At 56.0% G+C, this 17,461-nt stretch overlaps 2 protein-coding genes across 6 annotated transcripts; both read right to left on the reverse strand.

Moving 5' to 3' along the window:
* Positions 1–2,073: 2,073 nt before the first annotated feature.
* Positions 2,074–11,231, reverse strand: LOC144929892 (uncharacterized). 4 transcript variants are annotated; one of them, XR_013635010.1, is made up of 7 exons: positions 11,124–11,230; positions 8,103–8,370; positions 7,274–7,370; positions 6,437–6,485; positions 5,872–6,042; positions 3,062–4,217; positions 2,074–2,620 (listed from the first exon to the last, which is right to left on the reverse strand). XR_013635010.1 is itself a non-coding variant. In XM_078850583.1 (7 exons), exons 3-6 carry the CDS (start codon positions 8,325–8,327, stop codon positions 5,904–5,906), a joined length of 510 nt encoding a protein of 169 aa, XP_078706709.1. In that variant the 5' UTR covers positions 8,328–8,370; positions 10,225–10,291; positions 11,124–11,199; the 3' UTR covers positions 2,074–2,620; positions 5,872–5,903. The 4 variants fall into 4 exon arrangements, 3 of the variants coding, with proteins under 3 accessions (XP_078706709.1, XP_078706710.1, XP_078706708.1); XM_078850583.1 differs by lacking the exon at positions 3,062–4,217 and adding an exon at positions 10,225–10,291 and having other exon boundaries at positions 11,124–11,199; XM_078850584.1 differs by lacking the exon at positions 3,062–4,217 and having other exon boundaries at positions 8,166–8,370; positions 11,124–11,231.
* Positions 11,232–12,052: 821 nt separating this feature from the next.
* On the reverse strand, positions 12,053–17,215 carry LOC140903202 (uncharacterized). Of its 2 annotated transcripts, none has more exons than XM_073324114.2 (5): positions 16,619–17,215; positions 14,394–14,478; positions 13,267–13,315; positions 12,999–13,171; positions 12,053–12,460 (listed from the first exon to the last, which is right to left on the reverse strand). In XM_073324114.2, exons 1-4 carry the CDS (start codon positions 16,931–16,933, stop codon positions 13,018–13,020), a joined length of 603 nt encoding a protein of 200 aa, XP_073180215.1. In that variant the 5' UTR covers positions 16,934–17,215; the 3' UTR covers positions 12,053–12,460; positions 12,999–13,017. The 2 variants fall into 2 exon arrangements, with proteins under 2 accessions (XP_073180215.1, XP_073180214.1); XM_073324113.2 differs by having other exon boundaries at positions 13,009–13,171; positions 16,619–17,214.
* Between the last annotated feature and the right edge of the window lie 246 nt (positions 17,216–17,461).

Raw genomic sequence — 17,461 nt, forward strand, 5'->3', positions numbered from 1 at the left:
CTGTGGCAGGGGTAGGAATAGAACCCAGCTCTTGTATTTTGGTCTTTGGACTATAGACTGTAATATAATGAGTTATGTATTGAGAACTGGGAAGACTGGATGTCTTAGCATATGATAGTCGACTTGTGATGCTCAAGTCACATGAGATTATTCGTAGCTGGTAGCTATCAGGTGGTGTAGGATGGGAAGAGAGGGGAAAACCCTCTCCTTCCTAGCATTTGAGAATGGAGAGTAAGAAAAGAGGCTTATGTTGCCGAGTTAAGTTGTTACATCAATGTGTAATGCAACAACATCATGTACAGGTACTGCATTATTTGCTAAACATCACAATTCAGTGCAGCTATTTTGTGGCTCTCTGCAACTTCCTTTAGTGATCTGCAGGTGTTCTCTGGTGATTACCACTGATCTAATTTTGGCATCTCCTCAAAGTAGTTGGTTCAAATCCAGCTAACGCGGTAATAGTTGAATATGGTTATCATCTAATGTCTCAGAGTCCTACATGAACTGAGCTGATAGTCTAAGATCACTTCTGAGTGGACAACCATATACATAGCAACTGGCACCTTTGCTGATTTCATCATATAGACCAGGCTTCTCAAACTTCATTGCACCGTGACCCCCTTCTGACAACCAAAATTACTACATGACCCTGGAGGGTGCGGAATTGATGTCGGAGCCCACCCAAGCCCCACTGCCCCAGGTGAGGGGAGGCCAAAGCCTGAGCCCCACTGCTCTGAGGGAGAGGGGGCGCTGTAACCTGATCCCTGCCATCAAGGGCTGAAGTTTTGGGTTTCAGCTCTGGGTCCCAGCAAGCCTAAGTCAGCACTGGTGACCCCATAAAAATGGGGTTGGGACCCACTTTGGGGTCCTGACCCACAGTTTGAGAACCTCTGATATAGACTAAGAATTGAGTGGATGTGGAAGTTGAGCTGCTTTTCATCTGGAGTCTTTAAAGTGAGATTTGATATTTTACGATATATGCTTTTAATTCAGGTAAATGTTTGTAGTGGTCCCTTCTGGCCTTAGAATCTATGAATCTTCCAGTTCATCCCTTCCTTCATGGTCTGTGGTGGGAAGGACAAGACTGCCTACATTGCAACATGCTCATAACTCTTGCAGCTTTACATTAAGATCAAATTTCATGCTCCAGGGCTTTAGCCAGTCACCTACAGGAGTGAGGAAGGATGCCTCCCCAGGCACATGGAATCAGATGTGTTCTGGGGGTTATTTGCCTTTCTCAGAAGTATCAGAAATTGGACACAGGCAGAGACTGGACACTTGATGGAGTTGACCAGTGCTCTTGCATGGCATAGAGAATCCTCTCTCTTTAAATATCAGGCTGTTATGGCTTGCTCATAACAATCCCCAGATTTAACTGGGAATTGGTCCTGCTTCGAGCAGGGGGTTGGACTAGATGACCTTCTGGGGTCCCTTCTAACCCTGATATTCTATGATTCTATGCTCGGCCCAACCCCTCCGCTTGATTAAGGGAACCATGGATTTCAGTTGCAGACAAAACCTAGGGCTGGCCTCTGCCCTGGAAGGAGGCAGAATCAAGAGAGGCTTTTCCTCCGTGTGCAAGTCGGCTGGCGCCTCAGGAAGAGATAATTACAGTGGGGGGAGGCCAGCTGGTTGGTGAAACATCCTCACCACTGCAGACACTGGCTCAGTGCCCTGGTCCAGCCATTCCTGTATCCTGCCTCTGGCACTGGCCAGGCCTGGGTGCTGACAAGGGGAAGGATCCTTGGGGCGGTGCATCTTTCCTCCCTCCCAGCCCTTCCGAGTGAGGTGCACTGCAGCCCGTGGCAGATAACGGTTTGTCTCATCTGCCTGCCAAGCAGGCAGAGAGCAGCGTCGCTCAGGGATCTGTGGGCCATCCTAGGGCGCAGAACAAGACTCAGACGGAGGCTGTGGCTGGAGAGGGCTGGTATTTCCCGTTCCACACAAGGAGCTTCCATCCCTACCACCCTGTAGCTCCGACACTCTGCTTCCTGTGCTCCCAGCAGGCCCCAGTATGGCAAATCCAGACCCCTCAAAACTGACCCCTGCGCAGAATGGGAGTGGGACACATGGTGGTGAACAGCAAAGCCCATTTATTCTGCAAATGTTCTCCCAGCCGAGGGCTGGTTTGTTACAGTCACTTTAATTTCCCTCGCCTTCCCCTAAGTGTGAGAGTGGGTGATCCTGGTGCTGGGCCCCAGACTGGGTGTGCCTCATGTGGGGGCCGGGGGCACCCCAAAACCGGTCACCCCAAATCAATGGCCACCTCTGAAAAAATGTCTGCGGTCCATGGGTATTTCCTACCCAAGCAGGATGTGTCAGGCCCAACTTGCTGCAACTGTCATCTGGGGCTTTGGGTGATGTGTCTAAACTGCAGGGTTATCTCCATCCATGGACCCGTCACTGCGTCCCTCTCGTCCGTCACAGCCCCCCTCCCTCAGTAAACGGTCCTCTGTCAGGAGACGAGGCTTCCTCCACATGCATGCCAGGGAAGAGTCAGCTTCGAGTCCCATTGATCACTCAGTACAGATCACATGGAGGAGGAGCATGTGCGGGCCACAGGATCCAGGGTTGTATACTCCCTGTGAGATTCCTGATCTCCCAGCTGGGGGACTCAGTCCTGAAACAGACCAATCAAATAAAGGGTTGTCAGGTTGGGATCATGTTGCCAGTGAATCCCTGGGGCTCTAGGCTATGCTGGCTGGCTCAGATCTACAAAAGTATTTAGCAAAAAGAAAAGGAGGACTTGTGGCACCTTAGGGACTAACCAATTTATTTGAGCATAAGCTTTCGTGAGCTCCAGCTCACTTCATCTGATGCATAAAAGTGGAAAATGCAGTGAGGATGTTTTTATACACACAGACCACGAAAAAATGGGTGTTTATCACTTCAAAAGGTTTTCTCCCCCCACCCCACTCTCTGTTGGTAATAGCTTATCTAAAGTGATCACTTTCCTTACAATGTGTATGATAATCAAGGTGGGCCATTTCCAGCACAAATCCAGGGTTTAACAAGAACGTCGGGGGGGGGGGGTAGGAAAAAACAAGGGGAAATAGGTTACCTTGCATAATGACTTAGCCACTCCCAGTCTCTATTCAAGCCTAAGTTAACTGTATCCAATTTGCAAATGAATTCCAATTCAGCAGTTTCTCGCTGGACTCTGGTTTTGAAGGTTTTCTGTTGTAATATCGCAACTTTCATGTCTGTAATCGTGTAACCAGAGAGATTGAAGTGTTCTCCGACTGGTTTATGAATGTTATAATTCTTGACATCTGATTTGTGTCCATTTATTCTTTTACGTAGAGACTGATAAGTTTGACCAATGTACATGGCAGAGGGGCATTGCTGGCACATGATGGCATATATCACATTGGTGGATGTGCAGATGAACGAGCCTCTGATAGTGTGGCTGATGTGATTAGGCCCTGTGATGGTGTCCCCTGAATAGATATGTGGGCACAGTTGGCAACGGGCTTTGTTGCAAGGATAGGTTCCTGGGTTAGTGGTTCTGTTGTGTGGTGTGTGGTTGCTGGTGAGTATTTGCTTCAGGTTGGGGGGCTGTCTGTAAGCAAGGACTGGCCTGTCTCCCAAGATTTGTGAGAGTGATGGGTCATCCTTCAGGATAGGTTGTAGATCCTTGATGATGCGTTGGAGAGGTTTTAGTTGGGGGCTGAAGGTGATGGCTAGTGGCGTTCTGTTATTTTCTTTGTTGGGCCTGTCCTGTAGTATGTAACTTCTGGGTACTCTTCTGGCTCTGTCAGTCTGTTTCTTCACTTCAGCAGGTGGGTATTGTAGTTGTAAGAAAGCTTGACAGAGATCTTGTAGGTGTTTGTCTCTGTCTGAGTGGTTGGAGCAAATGCGGTTGTATCGTAGAGCTTGGCTGTAGACTATGGATCGTGTGGTGTGGTCTGGGTGAAAGCTGCAGGCATGTAGGTAGGAATAGCGGTCAGTAGGTTTCCGGTATAGGGTGGTGTTTATGTGACCATCGCTTATTAGCACCGTAGTGTCCAGGAAGTGGATCTCTTGTGTGGACTGGTCCAGACTGAGGTTGATGGTGGGATGGAAATTGTTGAAATCATGGTGGAATTCCTCAAGGGCTTCTTTTCCATGGGTCCAGATGATGAAGATGTCATCAATAGCGCAAGTAGAGTATGGGTGTTAGGGGACGAGAGCTGAGGAAGCGTTGTTCTAAGTCAGCCATAAAAATGTTGGCCCACCTGACAAAGGAGGTGCTGTTGTCATCATGGTTAGGTCGGAATATGAACAAGAGGCTACTCGGCAGCTCTCCAACACTACTTTCTGCAAGCCATTACCCTCTGATCCCACTGAGGGTTACCAAAAGAAACAATTTGCTCAAGAAACTCCCTGAAAAAGCACAAGATCAAATCCTCACAGACACACCCGTGGAACCCAGACCTGGGATATTCTATCTACTACCCAAGATCCATACACCTGGAAATCCTGGGCGCCCCATCATCTCAGGCGTTGGCACCCTGACAGCAGGATTGTCTGGCTATGTAGACTCCCTCCTCAGGCCCTACGCTACCAGCACTCCCAGCTATCTTCGAGACACCACTGACTTCCTAAGGAAACTACAATCCATCGGTGATCTTCCTGAAAATACCATCCTGGCCACTATGGATGTAGAACCCCTCTACATCAACATTCCACACAAAGATGGACTACAAGCCGTCAGGAACACTATATCCGATAATGTCACAGCAAACCTGGTGGCTGAACTTTGTGACTTTGTCCTCACCCATAACTATTTCACATTTGGAGACAATGTATACCTTCAAATCAGCGGCACTGCTATGGGTACCTGCATGGCCCCACAGTACGCCAACATTTTTATGGCTGACATACGCAGAAGTCACCTACTACAGGACAGGCCCAACAAAGAAAATAACAGAACGCCACTAGCCGTCACCTTCAGCCCCCAACTAAAACCTCTCCAACGCATCCTCAAGGATCTACAACCTATTTGTGCTGGAAATGGCCCACCTTGATTATCATACACATTGTAAGGAGAGGTTTCAGAGTAACAGCCGTGTTAGTCTGTATTTGCACAAAGAAAAGGAGGACTTGTGGCACCTTAGAGACTAACCAATTTATTTGAGCATGAGCTTTCGTGAGCTACAGCTCACTTCATCGGATGAAGCTTATGCTCAAATAAATTGGTTAGTCTCTAAGGTGCCACAAGTCCTCCTTTTCTTATTGTAAGGAGAGTGATCACTTTAGATAAGCTATTACCAGCAGGAGAGTGGGGTGGGGGGAGAGAAAACCTTTTGAAGTGATAAACACCCATTTTTTCATGGCCTGTGTGTATAAAAACATCCTCACTGCATTTTCCACTTTTATGCATCCGGTGAAGTGAGCTGTAGCTCACGAAAGCTCATGCTCAAATAAATTGGTTAGTCTCTAAGGTGCCACAAGTCCTCCTTTTCTTTTTGCGAATATAGACTAACACGGCTGCTGCTCTGAAAAGTATTTAGGTTCCTGATTCCCACTGATTTCAGTGCCTGAATACTTGGGCGGCTCTGGGCCTTTGTTCACACATGGCCTAATTCTCTTTACGGCAGTGTGACTGCACTAGCATAAACCGAAGTGTGCTGGCTGGGATCTGGCTGCAGTGGAGCTGGGCCCATTTACATCAGCTGGGGATCTGGCCCCACTGACTCCAGTGGAGGGAATCAGCCTCGCCCAAGCCCGAGTTAAGCTGAGAACTGGGGCCTGTCTGTGTAAATACAGCGACGCCCGGGGCATCAACACCCTCTGGGTTCCCCCCACCCAAGGAGAGGCCAGAACCAGCCCCAGCAGCTCTGTCAATGAGCCCTTGGCTAATCATGCCCCCACCCAGTCCTTAAATACCTGGGTGCTGACTGCTCCCTGCCTGGCTCCGTTCAGAGGAGCAGCGCAGCGAGGGGGGCTGCCAGCAGAGGCAGGAGGCTGGGGAGCCTGGTGCTGCCCACACTTGAGCGAAGTTCCAGGTGTCTTTGGAGCTGCTGCTGCAGCCAGGTGACCTCCCTGTGGTACTGATCCCTGCGGGGGGGGGGGGGGGGAATAAAGAAGAGTGAAAAATAGCCCTTCAGTGGTCCTCATAGCCTGCCAATGCATCTCCCCTGCCCTGGGAATTGGGGTCATGGGGGGCAATCACTCATCCACTCCAGGAGCCCCCAGGGAAGGGTGACTCACCCCGACCTTTTGCATCCATTGCACCACGTTTCCATGCTGGCCCCCTGGAAACATCGGCTTGTTTGTTCATTTTAAGACCCTCCCTCTCCACAGCGTGCTGCCCAGAGAAGGGCAATGGGGCGAGCACAGCCCTGGGAGCCAGGGACTGCAGGCGTTTAACTGTGAGGCCTGGTCCCCGGGGAAGAGCCCCTGGGGGAGAACTGCAGTGCAGGGATCGCCCAAGGGGGCAAGTGGGCCTTACTTTTGCTCCTGGAGATGCTGGACTGTGTTTTTCCAGGCACTAATTTCATCTGGAAAACAGGAGTGGGAGGGAAGCTGGGATCAGAACCGCCATCATGCTAGTTGCCCCCTCCCCATCCTGATGGCCAGAATTAACCCTCTCCTCTCCCCACCCCTGCCAACGCAAACACCAGATGGTGCCCAATCTCTGTGCGAGTCCATTGGCCAGACTTCTGCACTGGGGACACATGGGCACCTTGAGCCGCTCCCCGCGCTGTGCTGACGAGCCCCCGCCGCCCACTTTGTTCTGTTGGACGGACTGGCCGCCACGCGCTTTCCCTTTAGCTGAATCTGCAGCACCCAGTCATCAGGGACCTGTCCCTGCTGCCTGTACCACACTGCGGCCTCCTCTCCCTTCCCATCAGCCGCCCACTCCCCGCTTTATCATTCCCTGTTCCCAGGAGCTCCCCCCCCGCCTGTGAAGCCCATCCGGTCTCGAGAGCAGGCCCCTGGCCCATGCAGTATACCCTGGATGGGTCCTCCCATGAGCTCACCGGGCAGGAGAGGGTTGCGGTGAGGGACACAGCTAGGGGACTGTTTTCCCAGGGCGGCCCTGGGGGTGCTGGAGCTCAGACCGGTCTGGGTTGTGACCGGCACACAGCAGTGGCAAGGGGACCAGTGTGTGGAATCCTTGGAGATGCTGGCACTGGGCGACATCCCAGGGAGGTCTCTGCCTGCCTTATCCCACCAAGGAGGCACCCCCTCCCGCAGAAAGGTTTTCCCACGAGCCCCCAGGCACCTGCAGAACTAGGAGCAGGCTCTGCCTGTGCAGAGGGGCTGAGAACAGCAGCTGTCTCACCTCGTAACCTGCCTTTTTCCACTTCCTGCTGGGCAATGTCGCTGTTTAGCTGGGTGACCTCCTGGGTCAAGTTGGTGACATTCCTCTGCAGGACGTGCTGGAGGAGGAGAGAAAGAAGAAACACCTTAGACTTCAGAGAGCCCTGCATCCTCAAAGCGCTTTCCAAACTGCCTGGGACTCACTCAGCCGCTCGCTGAGCTGCAGCCACCTCTGGGGTGGGGCATGACATCTGAATCCAACTGGAACAGCCGACCGGCCAGACGCAGTCACCCGATCACAGGATCACGCAGCCAATAGCCTTTGCTCACTAGATGCCCAGGACTGAAACAGAGGTGGGGCTGCGGGTCAGGATGGAGGGCGTGAGGGAGCCTCAGGCTGGACTCGTAGGGGGCCGTGCACTGGGATGGCTGGGGACTACCAAACAACTCCACGTCCTGGCTGGATTCCAGCCTGGTCTCTCTCCTGCCGACCCCCCCAAGGTGCCCTGTTCCTGGCTTATCCCCATGTCAGTGTGCTGCTCAGGCTGGCATCTCCTGTGAGCAGAAGAGCTGGGGAGGCGGGGGGGGCAAGGCAGTGCTAACCTCAGCACGGGACCTTCCCATCCCATCTGCCTCCTGCTGCTGTTTGGCCCTGGCCTTTGCCTAGGGCTGGCAGCCCCTGGCACTGGTTAGGAAGGGGAGGAGGGAATCCTGGCTGTGTTGTACCCTGCGGCGCATACAAGGGCCCCTGGGAAGCAGGGGTGGGGGGCTCAGATCCAGCTCCCAGGAGTCTGGCGCGTTGGCAAGCAGGCGCTGCGATGCCGTCAGCTGGAGGGAGCTGCTGCACGTACCGTGTGGTTCTTGCACATGTCCCAGCCCTCCCACTTCTCCTGCACTGTCCGGTTGGTACTCGCCATCTCCTCCCGCAGGGCCAGCACCTTGCTGTGCAGCCAGCGCTCCTCAGCCACAAAGTGGCCCAGCCCGGCCACCAGGATGAGGATGATGGCTAGTTCCACGGTGGCCACGGCGAGCCAGACCTTCCTGCCGCCCGAGGCGAGACCCCCGGGATCGCCCATCGGGGTCAGAGGGCCCTGCGGGAGCCAGGCGGGTGGTCACACCCTGCAAAGGAAAGGAGCAGTTTGGTGCTGTAGAGTTTCTAGCGGCCTCCTCATTAGCATACCCCTCATTAATATATGCCTTAATAGCACAGCCCAGATGAGTCCGTATTTGCATGCAAATTCATTACCATCAGTAATTAACATATTTAAGATGGTGATTAGCAGACACCTCATTAATAAATTCATCCTTGTCGCTGCTTGTTCGTCATTAGCCTATCGCACATTAGCATATCCCTCATTAACGAGCCCTCCCCAGGAAGTGTGGGGCTGGGGGCGAATTGGGGCAGAGCAGCAGGGCGGGATTAACTTTTTGTGGGCCCCCATTGGGGAAATAGGGCATGTGATGCGGGGCGGTCCGCAGAACGAGGGGCCGGTTGGGGGCAATGGGGCACAGCCCAGCACAAGGGCTCTGTTTACAAACCCTAAACTGCTACGCGAACAGTGGCCCACCCAGCCCTGTGCTGCCAGCGTGCCCTTCCACACTGACCCCCCTGCCCAGTGCCCTACCCTTATGCCCAGCGCCCCCTCGCCCAGAGACCTCCCCCAGATTCCAATGCCTAGCACCCCCTGCCCAAAGACCTCCCCCCCCAGATCCCTATGTCCAGCGCCCTCTCACCCAGAGACCTCCCCCCCAGATCCCTATGCCCAGCACCCTCTCACCCAGAGACCTCCCCCCCAGATCCCTATGCCCAGCACCCCCTGCCCAGAGACCCCTCCTGCTGACGTCCCACAACAACTGCACAGCACCCTGCACACCATACTGCCTGCCCAGCTCCCTCACCCACAGAGCCCCTACTGTCCCGCACCCCCTTCACAGTCCCACCATCACAGCTGTACAGTGCCTCATATTCCTGAGGGAATTCTGCATCAAATTCTGGGTATAATATTTTAAAATTCTGCAATTTGTTTTTACGGTAAATAAATGTGGAAGTTCCGCCATGGCAGTGGGGCGCACAGGCCACTGAGGTGGGAGATCACCCTGCAGGTGACAGGGACTTGGCAGTGAGGCTGAACCTGACCCTGACATAGCACAAGGGCCATGCCTGCCACAGAAACACCTTGGGGCCCTGCCCCTTTTGCGCCAGGCACACCAGATGTGGGCAGGGAGGCTCAGCCTGGCAGCAGGATCCAAGTGCAGAGGGACTTAGTGTGGAGGGATCCAGCTGGGGGAAAGAGGGTTCTGTGTGGGGGGTAAGAGGGTTCTGTGTGGGGCAGTCTGGGTGCAGGCAGCTCAGTGAGGGATCTGGATGCACAGGGAGGTTCCAGGTGCAGGGGCAATGGGAGTCTGCAGGGGGGACCAAGTGAAAGTGGTTGGAGCTCAGCAGGTGGGGGGGTCTGAGTTCAGGGGAGGTAGGGTTCGTTTGGGTGGGGGTCCAGGGGTAGGTGGTTGGGGCTCAGTGGGGAGGCTCATCGGGGTGGTACAGATGCAGGTATAGGTGATGACTCTTGGTTTTACCGATGGGTGCCCCATCCCGGCTCCGCCCCCTTCCCCAAGGGCCCCCCCTCCCACTCTGCCCCTCTCCACCTCTTCCTGCCCCTGCTCTGCCCCCCCTCTCCCCAGAGCATCTCCTGCCCACGGCTCACTCCTTTCTGCCTCCTCCTGCCTTGAAGGCGAGGGAGGAGGGGTGTTTGGGAGGACTCAGCCTCCCCCAAAACTGGCAATTTTCAGCTTATTTATACACATCTTTCATATTCTGTTATTGAATGTGTGTCTGTCATTGGCATCTGAACAATGTAATCATTATTAAAATAGTCATGAAATACATCATTACATGGTCATGAAATTACAGTATATTAAACTCATTACACTCAGCGACAAGCTGTCTTCACTAACACCCCAGTTTAAAGACATTACCTTCGCTCTGGGCTTCACGCCTGCTTAGGGCCGATGGCTCCTGTTTGGGAGCTGAGGCCACTGATGGCTGTGGGAAGAAGGTGGATGGGAGGGACAAGCAATGGAGAGTCTCTCTCCTCTCCCCTCCTCTTGCTTTCCCCGCCCCTTTCTCGTCTCTAAGTCCTTGCTCCCCTTCCTGATGTTTCCCCCTTCTTGCTTCCCACCTACGTCCCTTTCCCCATCTCTCCCTGCTCCCCACCTCCTAGTGCCTGCTCCCACCCACACACTCAAAGTGGCAGAGGAGGTTCCCCCTCCTTGGGTGGGAAGGTTGCCTAGTGGTTAAGGCACAGGCCGTGGGCTCACGTGTTCTGGGTTTGATTCCCTGCTCTGCCACAGACTCCCGGTTTAGCCTTGGGAAAGTCATTTCACCTCTGGGTGTCCTAGATCCCACCTGGGGCTAATACTGACCCTGCCTCCTAGGCTAAATCCATTCATGGCTGTGTGGTGATGGGGGAAATGGAGATACCCAGGTGGGTAGATTTGGGCTGAATTTCTCCACAGCCGGGGAGTGAGAACCAGCTCTGCAGGGGGGACGGGAGAGGGGCGGGGGGCTCAGGCCAGCTCGGCAGAGTGTGGTCGGGGCTTCAGGCACCAGGGTGGCTGGGGCTCCCGAGCCGGGGATATCCGCCCAAGAGGTGTGGGGCGACCCTCGGCGAGCAGGGGCTGGCTGCTGCTGAACCCTCCGGCTTTTGTGCGTGACTGTGTGAGCCCCGCTCAGCCGCTGCCGGAGCAGGGAGGCAGGAGGCCGGCCGCGGCCCCGGGCAGCCCAGCCGGCCGCCAGCGCGGGGATGGGGAGCGCCCCCGGGGTGCAAGGGGGGGCTGCCTTCACCCCTGCCGGCCCCGCAGCGCCCCGGTCTCACCTCAGCCCGACGGGACGCGCCAGGGCCCGGGAAGTCCCGGCTGGTCGGTTTCGGTTCCGCCCCTCCCAGGTTTCGGTTTCGTTTCTCTGCCCGGGCTGCCGCGGGGCGGGGAGGGGGGTGGGACTGGTCCGGCCCGGCGGCGAACCCCTAGGGCCAGAGGGGGCGCTCCGGAGTTCATGGGGGACCCCAAAACTCTGGGGACAGCGGGCCGGGCAGCTGGCTTCGGGCTTGCCCCCCCATTGCCACCCAACGGCGTTAAAGGGCCCCCCCAGCTCCTGGCGGGGCAGAGGCATGGGGCTCCCTGCTCCAGGAGCAACAGCAAAGCCCCCTCCCCATAGGAGCAGCGGGGGTCCCCTCTCTGCAGTGCTGGCAGTAGGACCCCCCAGTATTCACCTTGGGGGGGCGGGGTTCACTGGACTTTTCTCTGGCTAGGCGCAGAAGCCAGTGCTGAGTTGGCAGGGTCCTGCTGTGGGCTGGGGGTTAGCACCCCGTTGATATAAGGGGCCCTCTCAGAGCGATGGGCTCAGGCTGGCTGCAGACTCAGGCAGCAGGGCTCCAGTGGTTACACTCGGGTCTCGTATTTAAGCTTTTCTTGGCAAGCAGGCGGGCTAGAAACCAACGTTTTAAACTGATTGGTTTTCAATGAAAGCCCCGGGTCTGATGCCATCACCTGGCTCCCGGAGCGGGAATGGGCCCACAGCGCTTTCCCCTAAGAGCGCCCTGTGCCGAACCCATCACCCCAGCCCAGGAGCAGGGAGAGGGGTTTGCCCCGTGCTCCAAACTAGCAGCAAAGTTTGAGCTGCCCCTTCCCTGCTCTCTGAAGGCAGGTCAGGCGTGCAATGGCCACGAACACGGCTCCGGGGCTGCTCACTCTGAGCCCCGTGTCTCTGATCGGGCAGGATGTGGGAGGACAAATGACACCACAAAACTTTGGGGTTGGCAACATTTTATTAGAAAAATAGAAACCCTAAGGGCGCAGCAAATACCCCAGCTGGGGCTTAACCCCGCTCAGGGCAACCGTCGTCTGGGGCAATCTCCAGCCAAGAAACCCCAGGGGCTCTGGATGAATTGGCGCCTTCCTCCCTGTGCTCTTCACCCTCTGGATCTTCTTCACCATTTCCCCATCGTCTTCCAGTGCTGGGCAGGAGCCGAGATCCTTCCGCCAGGGCTGGGCTGGGCAGGAGCCGTCTCCCTGCGCGACCCAGAGGAAATGCCAAGCAAGCTAGTGACTTAGAATAGTTCCCGTGAGCGTTTTGGGGATGGGGGCGAGCTGGCTGCATTATGCAGTGCCCCGTGTTCCCGTGGGGATTCTCCACTCTCCCGCTGCGTGGTCAGCCCTGAAACACAAATCCCAAGGGACAGAGAGAGTCCTGCGTTACCCACCACCGAACCACTGCACTGAGCTACCTAATAGCAGAGGGGAGATGGGGAGTGAGGGTGGCTTTGTGTTTATGGCATGGAGCTGGTACTCTGCAGATTTAGGGTCAATGTCCTGGCTCTGCCCTGTGTTCCTGGGGTGATTCACCCGTCTCCTTGGGCCTCAGCCCCCCCCATCTGTAAAAGGGGGGGTAAGGATCCTTCCTTTGCCTGGCTTGGCTACTCCCAGTGTGGACTGGGCAGGCCTGTGTCTCCGTGCCTGGTACAGCTGAGTCCTGCAAGCCCTGCCGAGCTGGGGAGAGGCTTGGAATGGGACGGAGAGGTACAGGGCCATGCTGCAGGGCAGGAGGAAGCTCTCATGCTGCGGAGGTAGTGGCTGAAGGCAGGAGCTGTCTCAGTTGGAGGGGACAGAATGGGGCCCTGCAGCCTAAGAGCGTGGGAGTGAGATAGCAGGAGGGTGGGGAATTGAACCGAGTCCACATCCAGGCTCCTCAGTACCTGTACAAACCTGCTTCTCTCACAGGAGTAGGACCCTGGTGAGGGACAGAGCCAGCAGGCTCAGGTAGCCGGCCACGATTGGGATCCGGAGGCTGCTCCCACCAGAGCTCTGATTCTTCTGGCTATGGAGCTGCTGCTGTTCCAGCTGCCGGATGGCAGCTTGCAGTTTATCACTGGGAGAACAAGTGAAAGGGAAGGAGATGGTAGCAGAGAGCTCTGGGCCCCCCCCCCAGCGCAGCCCGATGGGGCAGGGACGGGCTGGTCTCACCTATGCTGCTGAGCCTCTTGGAGCTGCTGTCTGAGCTTGACTATTTCACCTGGAAGACGACAGACGGGACACAGACACCAGTGCCAGTCAGATAAGGCAGCGTGCTTTTCCCCCAGCATGCGCCCCCCCCCTTCGAGCGCATCCCTACATCCTAGGGTTCCCTCGACACCCCCACCCCTCTGTCTGCCTCATTGGGGACAGCTGCCTGCACTGTACCTCCTGCCTCTATTTCAGATGAGCCAGGCCCCTATGTCAATGGGGCTGAGGGTCAAAGGAAAGTTTTGGGTGCTGGAGGGGCTGGTCATCAGCACACTGATACAAACACAGGATCGGGCCCTGCCTATTCACCTCCCCCATCCCTTTATCAGCCAAGAAGATTTTGGCCTTCTGCAGTTGATGATAATGATAATTTACTGGATGGCGGCAGCGCCTGGGACCCCCAGCCATCGGCGAGGGCCCCACGGTGCTAGGTGCTGTAAAAACCCACGACAAAAAGATGCTCCCTGCCCCATGGAGGTAACAATCTCAGCAGAAGACAAGAGATAACAGGTGGATATAGACACACTGGAATGTACAAGGAAGGACAGCTCAGCGTCTGTGCCCTGCCCAGTCCTTGGTCTCTCTGCTGGGGCTGCCGCTGGCTGTTGGCTCTTGTGGGCGTTTTTGGGCTGGAGACCTTTGTCCCCTTTGAACCAGGCTGAGCTTATCGTACCAGTCAGCAAACAGCACCTAGGGCACCAGCGACCTAGGGGTGCAAGGCTCCAGAGCTGATTACCAACCTGATGAGCCAACCAGTCCCCCGTCCCCACAAAGAGTGGGGAAGTAAGTCCCAGTTCAGGGCAGCAGAAAATCCCCCTCCTGGAGTGACCCGGCCTCCTGGCTCTGAGCAGGCTGGCCCAGGTCATATTGAATCTGGAGGGTTTGTCCTGATGCCGCCACTCCTGTAATGTTACAAGGCTGAGAGGACTTGGCCCAGCACACGGGGCTTCACACTTCCATGACCGTGGCCCCGGAAGCTCCATGCGTGCACCCCAGAAAGGCGTCCCCTGTCTTAGAGAGGACCTCTCCTAAGCCTCCCAAAGGGTTGGTGGCCATTAGCCAGGAGCTGCCCAGAGCAGCAGTCTTACCTTGTCCCCGTCCTTGCTCAGTGTCTCGGCCTCCCAGCTGGGTGATTTCATCCTTCAGGGCAGTGATGTTGTTTTGCAGGTCGTGCTGAGCGAGAAAACGAAAGCGAAGAATCAGCATTTCTGACAGTGACGCACACAGGAAAGCCCTTGCCCACTTGCGCGGTGCAGGCTGCAGCTCAGAAAAACACCACAGGGCAGCTTAATGACTGTGGACACCTACTCATTGCTGTTCCACGGGGAGCAGAGTGGAATTACTGGAGATGGATGAACAGCCTGAAAGCTGGCACCTCCAGCAATAACCGTAGCCTGGCCCCGGGGCACTGCTCTGCATGGATTCACAGGGAAGGGATCCTCCTTCAGCACCAGGCCCATGGCCTTCAGGCCTCAGTGAACAGGCCTCTCAGGCTATTATCTGATAGGTGCCTTATTTTTTCCTAGTTCAAGGTTTCCCTTTCCCCAGCTCTGTCCCGGCTAACACCCAAATCAGCCTTTCATCCTCTCGTGGAGAACTGGACTCGAATCCAGTGGTGCTGGCATGTGGGGGTGCACGTGTCCTGGAGTCCCCCGGCAAGGCTCTGGAGCTGCTCCCTATGAAGCCAGGCAGGACTCTGGGGAAGTCTCCTCTCTGGGAGCAGCCTTACGGCTTCCACCTTCCTGGGTCTGACCTCGGAGCATTCAGCGTCCTCTGCCCCTCCGTGCGCTTCCCACAGCGAGTCCACCCAGGCGGGGTCCTGGGGAAGCCAGGGGGTCCTGCACTCCAACTTTGAAAGTCAGACGTGACTCTTAGCCAGCCAGTAAAACAGAGGTTCATGAGACAACAGGAACATGGTCTAAAACAGAGCTTGTAGGTGCAGAGAACAGGACCCCTCAGTCGGGTCCATTTTGGGGGGCAGTGAGCCAGACAACCACATCTGCACTTCACTCCTCGTCCCCAGCCAGCCCCAACCGACTCCCCCTGCAGCCCCTCCTCCTCTGGGCTTTGTCCCTTTCCTGGGCCAGGAGATCACCTGATTCCTTTCTTCTCCAACCCTTTAGCTCTCACCTTGTAAGGGGGAAGGGCCCAGGCCATCAGTTGCCAGGAGACAGTGTCAGCCATTTATGTACACTGGCCCTTTGCTCTGCAACAATGACACCCCCTGCCTTATCCTACCACCTAGAGACTTAAGAAATGCATAGGGGAAACTGAGGCACCCCTACAGTATTCAGAGGAAACATTAAGAACAGTCCCGCTTCGTCACAGCATGTTAGACCAGACCCACTGGACCTGCAGGACCTCGGGTTCTCCCGTTCCAGATCTCCAGGACAGCCTGGATCAATGATAGGAGACGACCAGATCTGATGCTCAGGAACAAACAGGAACGGAGGGTCAGGAACAGGCCATCGAACACGGACTGACTAGACCAGCCAGCTTTGCACTACTAAAGGGGTCCTCATCTTCACGTCTGTCTGTCCCGCTCAATCCCGTCTCTTCACTTCCTCTTGGTTTCCCTCCTTCCCCTGCTTCCCCCAGTTTCGTCCCAGACTCAGATTCTCTCTGTCTCTGGCAGGCTCCATGCTGCCTGCTGCTGTCTCCCCTGTCCCTCCAGCTGTCACTTCCCCACTCTCTTGAGGGGAGAGACCACCTCCTCTCCACAGAACAGGACAGTGCATTCCCCAGGCCAGCCTGCACGCTGCAGCTCCCCAGACAGGGTTGAGTCCCTGCACCATGTTTACGCAGACATGTGCAGAGAAGGAAATTAATTTGAGCCGTAACAAAAAGCCACCAGGGACCGAGGGGACACCCAGGGCTAGTGCAGCCGCCTCTCACCCCTGCAAATCCTGCATTGGGGAGCACGTGAAATGAGCTGCGTGGGAGTCTTCCCAGCCCACCCCACAGAGCAACGGGACAAATCCCTTGCTGAGGGAAGCTCCAGGGTGGACCAAGGGGGCGATGCATGTGACGGTGTGGGGAGCCCAGAGCTGGAGCAGCACTGGGGGCTGTGGGGAGGGACCCTGGAGAAAGCTGCTTGTGCTGGGGGATGGGTATTGACAAGCAACAAGGCAGATCATGGCAGCATTTGGAAGAGCAGCCTGGAATGGTCCCCTGGCTGAGCGCTGCCCGGGGCAGGGCCTGGCGCTGGTACCTTTGCACAGCCCCCAGCACTGCGCCACCCTGATCCTGGACAGGGCCTCCTGGGCGCTACCCTATGCCAATATTAAACAGCAACAACATCCGGAGCACCCACCGTCAGGCTCCTGCAGGAGTCCCAGCGCCCACGCGTCTCCCAGAGGGTCTGATTGGCGCCAGCCAGCTCCGACCGCAGCGCCGTGACCTCTGCCCTCGCCCCTTCCCGCTGCTTTTCCAGGGCCCCCTTGTCCTCCTCCAGATTGGCGAGTTTCCCCATTAGAGCTGAGGTGTCATTCTTCAGCTGCTCCTGGCACTGTCTCAGCCGGGTCGGGGCTAAGGAGATAAAGACCACACAGGCAATCAGACCAGTTGTCACTAAGATGAGGGCAACTAACAGGAAAATACAGGACGATGTCTTCCCATGGTTCCCCATGCTTTTGTTCTCCAAAAACAGGGGGCGGGGGATGGTTCAGCAACTAGTGCTCATCCCAGTATATCGGGCTCCTTCTTCTCTGCAGCTGCAGCCACCCGATGTGAATCTTGCTGAGCTGACAGCCCGGCAGCCTCGCCCTGCCAAAATGAAGAGTTGCTTTTGCCCCCTAGTGTTTCTCGTTGTGCTCCTCATTAGCATATCGGACGTTCCCCAGAGTTCCTGTTCTGGGGGCAGATGGACTTCCTCAGGAGATCATGTGGTTCGAGGGAGTCGGAGAGTCCTGGGCTGGGCTGGGTTTTGGCCGTAGACCCAGTGCTCTGCCCAGCTGTGATGTAACGGGGCTGGCTGGGAGAGGCTGGGAGCGCTGCAAAGGGCTGTCACGGCTGGTGGTGCTCTGGGCTGCCATGCAGGAGACCTGGATTTGAGTCCCTGTCCCTCACCTTCCCTGGGCTGCCAGCAGCTCTCTGCCAGGGGGCACCCCCGGCTCCAAGTCCATTCCCATTGCTCTGCTCTGCCGTGCCAGAGCTC

The sequence above is a fragment of the Lepidochelys kempii genome, chromosome 25, assembly GCF_965140285.1.
Source record: "Lepidochelys kempii isolate rLepKem1 chromosome 25, rLepKem1.hap1, whole genome shotgun sequence".
Taxonomy (NCBI): Eukaryota; Metazoa; Chordata; order Testudines; family Cheloniidae; genus Lepidochelys; species Lepidochelys kempii.

Bases quoted from the DNA above. Each gene is read 5' to 3' on its own strand.
- LOC144929892 (XM_078850582.1), bottom strand. From the start codon at position 8,327: ATGGGCGATCCCGGGGGTCTCGCCTCGGGCGGCAGGAAGGTCTGGCTC. The intron at 7,371-8,102 runs GTACGTGCAGCA...CTCCTCCTCCAG, and splicing joins ACATGTGCAAGAACCACACG to CACGTCCTGCAGAGGAATGT. The intron at 6,486-7,273 runs GTGAGACAGCTG...CCTGTTTTCCAG, and splicing joins GGAAAAAGGCAGGTTACGAG to ATGAAATTAGTGCCTGGAAA.
- LOC140903202 (XM_073324114.2), bottom strand. From the start codon at position 16,933: ATGGGGAACCATGGGAAGACATCGTCCTGTATTTTCCTGTTAGTTGCC. The intron at 13,316-14,393 runs GTAAGACTGCTG...GTCGTCTTCCAG, and splicing joins TGAGCAAGGACGGGGACAAG to GTGAAATAGTCAAGCTCAGA. The intron at 13,172-13,266 runs GTGAGACCAGCC...TTGTTCTCCCAG, and splicing joins CAAGAGGCTCAGCAGCATAG to TGATAAACTGCAAGCTGCCA.